The 8680-nt window shown below is 52.8% G+C and overlaps 1 protein-coding gene across 1 annotated transcript in view; it reads right to left on the reverse strand.

Moving 5' to 3' along the window:
* Positions 1-7062: 7062 nt before the first annotated feature.
* Positions 7063-8680, reverse strand: part of DRAXIN (dorsal inhibitory axon guidance protein) — a 33285-nt gene continuing 31667 nt past the window's right edge. The window contains exon 7 of the mRNA XM_011996587.1: positions 7063-8433. Within this exon, the coding sequence (XP_011851977.1) occupies positions 8321-8433 (113 nt within the window). The 3' untranslated portion in view covers positions 7063-8320. The remainder of the gene's footprint in view (positions 8434-8680) is intronic.

Raw genomic sequence — 8680 nt, forward strand, 5'->3', positions numbered from 1 at the left:
AGGGAAGAGTCCTGGGGGCATGTGGGCACCGAGGGAGTCAGCGTGGTTGGTTCTTTTATTTCCTTCTTCGTGTGTTTTCCGGAGGAGCCTGGACACTGCTGGGAGGTGTGAGACCCCCACTTCCCGCTTCAGAGGAGACATTTGTTTCTGTGACTACTTAAAACTAATGAGGGCTGACTCTGAACGATTTGTCCCAATGGCACAGAATTCACACTTACGGCGGCATCCCTTGCTGACACTTATGGACCCCAGCCAGGCTCCATAAATACTCCTCCTTGAGCTTTAAAACACAGGAAATCATGCCTAATGTTCCGACAGCTTTGTTACCTCATCAGAGTCCTATGAAAATTACTGCCGGTTAAGAATGATCCCCACCAAGCCTTCCCAAACACGTGGCAATAGTGCCCTGTCCCTCCAGAGACCCTAGTCTCACAGAACTCATCAGAACGCTCTATGGAACCCTTGGCGATTGTGGAAAAGGCAGAAAAGGAAATTGCCTGTGCCCTGTTGGAGTCCAGGAAGCTGCAGTTGTTGAGAAACCACCCAGAACGAAAGCGGAAGTAAGAGGCTATTGTCCAAGAGGGAGAGCGCACTCCAGCTACTCTCGAATTCTCTGACCTATGGTATTTTCTTCGACCTCTGCTGCATACAGCAGCAATCCTCTTATTTTATCGTGCGTGTGTGTGCACATATGCGGGTGCGTGTGTGTGTGTGCATGTGTATAGGGGTGCATGTGCGTGTGTGTGGGTGTGCATGTGTGCAGGTGTGTGTGTCTGTGTGTGTGCATGTGCGAGTGCATGCGTCTGTGCTTGCGTGTGTGTGTGCATGTGCGAGTGCGTGTGTCTGTGGGTGCGTGTGTGTGTGTATGTGCGAGTGCGTGTGTGTGTGCGTGTGTGTGTGTGTGCATGTCTGTGCTTGCGTGTGTGTGCATGTGTGTGAGAGTGTGTGTGTGCGTGCACGGGTGCATGTGTGTGCATGTGCATGTGCGTGCTCACGTGCTTCCCTCAACTCTGAGCATCTTGTTCAGAGCTCAACTCCAGCCCCTGGCCCAGGCCCTGCACAGAGCGATCCTCAATGTGTGCTGCCTGCCTCCCGCCTCCCATGGCCTGTCCTGGTTGTGTCATAACTTCGGGCTGCTTCCTCCTCCTCTCTGTTCGTTCTCCCATCTTTCCACGTGGATGCTGCTGGAATTCCAAGGGAGGCATTGGAGGGCTCTGGCTGCATCTGAGTGATGGCTCAGATACCCACATGAGGCCTGTTGTGGCCGCTGAGCCCAACGGCCTGAGACGCCTATCTGCCGTGGGGTTTATCTTTGGTGTTTGCTTTCACTGCTTTCAGGCTTCACTGGCGGTGGCTTTCACGTCTGACTCTGCTGCAGGCTCTTCGAGGTCTCGTCTTCCTTGCAGGGGGCAGTGGCCACAGGGAGAGAGAAGAGAAGAACAAGGAAGTGGGTGGGGGAGGGCCGGGTGCTTCCACTGCCTCTCTAGGAGGAATCCAGCCCCCTTCCTCCCTGGGAGGCCGGCCTGAAGGTGAATCCAACTTGGGTCCTGGCAGCCCCCTGCCTGACAGCAGCCTCGGTGGTCCTAAATGAGTGGCACAGTGCAGGGATGGACACCAGGCCCTTAGGGTGCCCTACCTTTGGGGTCACCACGGCACCCAGGGGTGTCTGGGCTCCACCTTGGCTTTAGGATCAAGGCCACAGGGAGACCTCCTCCTGCCTGAGGAAGCCCTGGTCAGCAGAGCTGGGTGGCACTGGCTGGAACTGCCACCATGATAAGAGATGTCCTTCCTGGTGCCAAGCCAGGCCACCCCCTCACCAGTTCACACCCTTTCCCAAGATGGCATCGGACCCTGCCCTAGCCCTGGCTTCCACTGAGCTGCCTTGTCCTTTCTTATCTTGCAGGAGTCCTGCATCTGCTCTTCTCTGCACTCAGCCACCTTGGCTCGGAAGGAAGTTGCTGGGGACCAGCCTGCTGCAACCCACCTCAGCATCTCTTTAGGAGCCCGGCTGCCCCAACCCTAAAATGGGAAGGGAGATAAAAATCTGGGACTCTAGCCAGGTGCGGTGGTGGCTCACGCCTGGAATCCCAGCACTTTGGGAGGCCGAGGTGGGTGGATCATTTGAGGTCAGGAGTTTGAGACCAGCCTGGCCAACACGGTGAAATCCCATCTCTACTAAAAATACAAAAAGTAGCCTGGCATGGTGGCGCACATTTGTAATCCAGCTACTCGGGAGGCTGAGGCACGAGAATTGCTTGAACCTGGGGGTTGGAGGTTGCAGTGAGCTGAGATCGTGCCACTGCACTCCAGTCTGGGTGACAGAGCAAGATTCTGTCTCCAAAAAAAAAGGAAACAAAAAAATCTGGGGCTCACAGTCAAGAGGTCTGGCTGAGGGATTATGATGAGGACCAGGCGAGGGCAGGGACCCTGTCTGCCTTGTTTGCTGCTTAGCTCGGGGCAAACGCTCAATCCAGTGTGTTGAGAAGTCGTAGGTGGAACACCAGGCTTAGGGTCCCCTCCAAATGCCCCTATGGAGCTCACTACCAGCACAGGCAAACCATCTCCTGGAGGAACAAAGAGAGACGCCAGGTGGGCTTTTAAAATCTCTTTATTTACAGCCCAAGAGCACATGCAATATGACATCATGGGACTACAAGGGTGTGGCACCTCCCCCTGCCCCTGCCGCTTCCGAACTTTAAAGAGGAACTACAGCACCCTAGGAAATTGCCTAAGAGTCAGAAAACCCTACACTAAGGGTCCCAGGCCGAGGTGCTCCATTCATTTACCCCAAAAATAAAGACCACTTGCAGCCCAGGAGGCTGGGCCTCAGAGCCTGGGAGTTTGTTATTGCTGGTAATTAGCTAGGCAAAACAGGTCTCAGATTTGCCAACTCACACCTGAATACAAATACCCCGAATTATCCGAATGTCCCTGACCACTCCACATTTCTGTTTTCCCCGTCTCATCCTAGACTTGTGATTCTCAAACTTGATCGTGCCCAAGAATGACCCGGAGAACTTGTGAAAAGCCAAATGGCTGGGTCCCATCCCCAGAGATTCTGGCTCAGTAGGCGTGGGGTGGTGGGGCCCAAGATTCTGCATCTCTTTTTGTTTTTTGTCGTTTTTTGAGACAGGGTCTCGCTCTATTGCCCAAGCTGGAGTGCAGTGGCGCGATCATGGCTCACTGCAGCCTCGACCTCTTGGGCTTGAGTGATCCTCCCACCTCAACCTGGAGAATAGCTGGGACTACAGGTGTGCACCACCGTGCCCGGATAATTTTGTTATTTTTTGGTGAGACGAGGTCTCCCTATGTTGCCCAGGCTAAGATTCTGTATTTCTACCAAGCTCCCAGGTGCTGTTGCCAGCCCGGGACCATCATCTGAGTGTCTAAGGTCTAGAAAGCCTTTTGCACCCAGAAGTGACCCGGCCATGGATCCTGTATCAGACCACTTGTTCTGACTTAGAATTCAGAAAATACACTCCCTGCAATGTAAACCCCTGGTTCTACAAACCGCCCTTCCCAGGAAAGGTGACCTTCCCTGCCGACCTCCTCCCCAGGAAACACACACAGTCACCATTGCCTGTGAAAAGTGAAGACTATCACAGAGGTGACAGGGCTCAGTCCAACCCCAGAAACCCCCAGTGAGGAGCCACAGTGGTTTGCTTCTCTGGCCTCTCCACTGTCTGTCTCAGCACCGTTTTCCTGGCTGTTCTGTTGTTTTATAAACCTTGTCTCTGCAGCTGTGAGTGAACCGCACTGCAGGGGCCGTGCACCCACCACCTCAATGTTAGGTTTTGTTGGGTGGGTTGAATGTGGCTTAAAATAAGGACCCACCTCCAGCAGCTCAGTGGTAGAAGGGGTTGTGGTTTTAGGATTTACTTTGTGGCTTGGTCACTCCTCAAGGGGCTGTGAAGCTGTCATTTTCCCACAAGCCTTGGCCGTCATGTCATTGCATGCTCAGCCTATTCCCAGCAGGCATGGAAACCACTCTTGGTGTCTCCAGACAAACCATGGGATGGCAGCCCTGTGGGAACAGCAGGGATTCCTGGGATCCACGGTGAGACTCCAGCGGGAGGAGTGCAGGAGGGCTCAGGCCACAGGCCCAGCAGCTACTGGTTGCCACATGGCCTCCTGCTCAGCTCCCCCAGTCCACCCCGGGTGTCTTTTTAGACTCCTGCACCTATCTTACTGCAAAGTCACTTACTCCTCCGGCCCTGCCTCGGTGCCTGGAATCTGTACATGCTGCCAAGGGCTGAGGCCAGCACAGTTTTCCAAACCTCTTTGACCACGGAAGCCGTACCCTGCCCCTTTCTAATGGAGCATCTCATGGTCCCAGTGTTCTATGGAACATACTTTGGGGAAGGAGCTTGAATAGTGACTTGAATAGAATAGAGCTTGAATAGAAATGATCTCAGAGTATGTGATGGGTCATTGTCAAAGAACCAAACATCTCCTAAAATTCTCCTAGAATAACAAATTAGCTAACACTGGAGGTTTATTTGGTGGTAGGCACTGTTCTAAACACCTTATAAGAATTCTGCATTCACAGGCCAGGCACGCTGGCTCACGCCTAGTAATCCCAGCGCTTTGGGAGGCTGAGACAGGTGGATCACCTGAGGTCAGGAGTTTGAGACCCGCCTGGCCAACATGGTGAAACCCCATCTCTCCTAAAAATACAAAAATTAACCGGGCATGGTGGTGCTTGCCTGTAATCCCAGGTACTTGAGAGGTTGAGGCAGGAGAATCACTTGTACCTGGGAGGCAGAGGTCGCAGTGAGCTGAGATTGCGCCACTGCACTCTAGCCTGGGCAACAAGAGTGAAACTCTGTCGCAAAAGAAAAAAAAATCAAAACGAAGTATGCATTCAGTACTCACAACAACCCTATGAACGGAGAGTTATCCCCATTTTACAGATGAAAAAAATCAAGGCACAGAGACCTTAAGAAACTTTCCTAAGGTTGCCAAGGCGGTGAGAGGTGGAATAGGTGGATTTATCACCAGCTGCACTGCTACAGATGGAAGGGGAGAGCGGAGGCTCTCAGCCCCAGCTGCACGTGGAGTTACCTGGGGAAAAAGCTATGAAGCCCAGACCAAACAAAGCGGAAGCCTTGTGGGTGGGTCCCAGGCCTTTTAATGTTCCCAGATTGTTGCAACATACAGCCAAGGTTGAGAGCGAGCAGGCTTGAGCCTGTCTCTTATACACATCTAGATGTGTATAAGAGACAGATAATATTTTGTGACATGTGAAAATTATATGAAATTCACATGTGTGTCCATAAATAGTTTTTCTGGAGCATAGCCATGGATTCATTCACACACTGTCTGTGGCTGCTTCAAGTTATGGCAGAGCTAAGTAGCTGGTGGAGATCGGATGGCTTGCAAAGCCTAAAATATTTATTTGGTCCTTCACAGTAAAAGTTTTCTAAATCCTGGATTAGAGGAAATTGGCTTCTGTATGAGCAAAATAAATGTAAGATAGACCTAAGGAAGAACTTCCTGGCAGAGAGGTTGGTTAGACACTTGACAGGGCTTTGGGATTCCCAGCTCTGGAGTTAAGAGGTTCCATCCACCCATGCCTCTTCGGAAATGTCAAATAGAGATAGCTAGGGCAAAGAGATGGGCCTGGAATTTCCAACCATGGAACTGCCCTGGCAACCAGTGACAGTTCTGTGAGCCTTTTAGCTTTGTCCTGACCCTCTGTGTTCTCCATGGCTGATGTCCTAGGACTGTCTAACAGCTGTCCCCTAGCCATAGTCATGCTGGGCTTTCTTCCTGCGGTACTCCTTAGGGTTCTAGCCCCACAGAGCCAGCTCGGTCCTCAGTCACCACTTAATATGAGGCACACACAGCATGTGGGTTGTCTGGTCTCAAGTACGAAGCTGCTGGCAGATCTGTCCTTTTAATTTTTTAAGTGTTTTGCATTTTTGGAGTCTCACTCTGTCGCCCAGACTGGAGTACAATGGTGTGATCTTGACTCACCGCAACCTCCACCTCCTGGGTTCAAGTGATTCTCCTGCCTCAGCCTCCTGAGTAGCTGGGATTACAGGCACCTGCCACCATGCCTGGCTAATTTTTGTATTTTTAGTAGAGATGGAGTTTCACCATGTTGGTCAGGCTGGTCTTGAACTCCTGACGTCAAGTGATCTGCCTACCTGGGCCTCCCAGAGTGCTGGGATTTCAGGCATGAGCCCTCGTGCCCGGCCTTAATTTTTGTATTTTTGGTAGAGACAGGGTTGTGCCATGTTGGCCAGGCTGATCTTGAACTCCTGACCTCAACTGGTCCGCCCACCTCGGCCTCCCAAAGTGCTGGGATTACAGGCATGAGCCATTGTGCCCAGCCATATCTGCCTTTCAGCTAGTCTGCTTTGATCTCCCAGTTCCCCTGCCCTCTCTGCTCCCTCCCCACAAGGTTTCCATGCCCACCAAACTTGGATAGGGCGAGAACAAGCATATTTAGTTTCTTCCAGATCTACCTGCTTTTCTTGGTGCCTGACCCCTGACCCCCACTGATTTTCCCAGCGCAGTAAACATCTCTGGCATCTTATGGGCGTGATCCAGGCCAGTGAGGAATTTGGCCAGCAAAGTCTTTTGTCATTTGCAACCTGGTTCGCCCTGGAACAGAGGGTTGGCCAAGAGTGAGATGCCAAGTGGGGGGATTTAAATGGTTTTCCTCAAGTGACCCCTGAAGCCAGATCTGCTGGGACAGATGTTCTGGGTGGGCATTGAGAGTCTGGCCTGTTGGGGGCAGTTAGCTTCAGATAGCACCTCAATTTCAGAGGAGCCTCAACTTCCCAGCGGGCTCTGCTGCAAAAATGTGGGGTGGGGTCCAGGGATGGTTTTGTGGTCCTGGAAATCACTAAACAGTATGCAAAGTGGGCAAATGTGGGCAATATGTGTGGGGTTTTTTTTGAGTCCGTGCTCGCATCAGAACCCCTGGGGTGGAAGCTCTCCAGAAAGCTGTAAAGTGCCTATCCAGGACTGGATGAGCAGGACCGTAGGGACATAAAGGCCAACGTGATTCTTTTCCCCAAACACTTTGTATCCCAGGATATCAGCTACCAGACCACAGGGATCAACCTGCCCAACTCATTCCTGCAAGCAAGTATGTGCTTAAGTTGTATTTTGTTTTGTTTTTAAACATGAGACATCTTTGTCCAGGGAAGGCAGAGAATAGTCAAACTATTTCAGCCGCAGAGAAAGGGACTACCAGGGTCTGAACCTCTCTTGCCAAAAGCCTTGGAGTATCTGGAAGAAATTCTTGGTTGTGGGGTCGCAAGAACGTGGGCCTTGGAGCTGGACAGCCTTGGCCCAGGTTCAGGTCCTTGCTCTGCCATGTACTTCCCAGGACCTCTCAGTGGGGTCCCTGGGCCAGCAGCATTGCATTCCGTGGGAGCTTGTTAGAGCACAGAGCCCAGTGAGTTGGATGTGCTTTTTTTTTTTTTGAGATGGAGTTTCACTCTTGTCCCCCAGGCTGGAGTGCAGTGGCACGATCTCTGCTCACTGCAACCTCTGCCACCCAAGTTCAAGTGATTCTGGTGCCTCAGCCTCCGAGTAGCTGGGATTATAGGCCTGTGCCACCACGCCTGGCCTAACTTTTGTATTTTTAATAGAGACAGAGTTTCCCCATGTTGGCCTGGCTGGTCTCAAACTCCCGACCTCAGGTGATCCACCTGCCTTGGCCTCCCAAAGTGCTGGGATTACAAGCGTGAGCTGCCGCGCTCAGCCAGATGTACATTTTTAACTGGACCTCCAGGTGACTGTTAGCATGTTCAGGTTTGAGGAGCATTGACCCTGGGCAAGTCAGGTTAAATAACTCCAGCGTGCCTCAGCGTCCTCAACCTGTCGCATGGTGATAATGCCTACTTGAAAAGGTCGTTTTGATAATTCAGTGAGATAATGTATTCCAGCACTTAGCACAGTGCCTGGTATCCATATTCATCTCCTGCCGGTGGACTTTCTTTCGGGAAGTTTAAATTTCTTTTCCACTCTCAAAAACGCCACTTGGTTTTGAACTTGAAGCTGTTGCAGTGCTGGAGTTGAACAGCAGAGGGCACTCTCGGCATTGCCATCGCGGAGAGCAAGACACGCGGGATGGAGGCTGCGTGGGACCGGACTGTGGGTGTGCAGGTGCTGCGGACCGGCTCCTGGGCACCCACCCAGCTCATTCGTCGAGTGGCTCCCCTCCTGGGGTCAAGTGTACTGGGCCTGAGCCTGCAGCCTCAGTCATCTGTTCCCCCACTTGATCTCCCACTGCTAGTTATAAACAAACCGCCCGGCTTGTGCAAACCTCCCGGGCTCAGTCCCCAGTCCCGCGGGGCCGCTAGACGTTGATGAAGGATCCCTGGTCGCCGTTGGCCGTCTCGGGCTCCACGCAGCGCCCTTTCCTCCGTGTAACCCTGCGGTTCCGGTGGAATTTGGCATAGCAGCGCAGCCCTGGGCGAGGGGAGGCAAGGGGGTCAGAGGCGCGAAGGGCCGGTGCCCTCCCCTTCTTTCCCCTGCATGCTCGGGGCCGGCCAGCTCTCTCCCGCCTTCTTTATTCTGCCCCGCAACCCAGCCTCCTCCCGTCAGCCCCAGTGAGCTTGAAAGACACGAATCCGGGCCGGGCGCAGTGGCTCACGCCTGTAATCCCAGCACTTTGGAGGCCGAGGCGGGTGGATCACGAGGTCAGGAGACCGAGATC

The sequence above is a fragment of the Mandrillus leucophaeus genome, unplaced genomic scaffold (assembly GCF_000951045.1).
Source record: "Mandrillus leucophaeus isolate KB7577 unplaced genomic scaffold, Mleu.le_1.0 Scaffold52, whole genome shotgun sequence".
NCBI lineage: Eukaryota > Metazoa > Chordata > Mammalia > Primates > Cercopithecidae > Mandrillus > Mandrillus leucophaeus.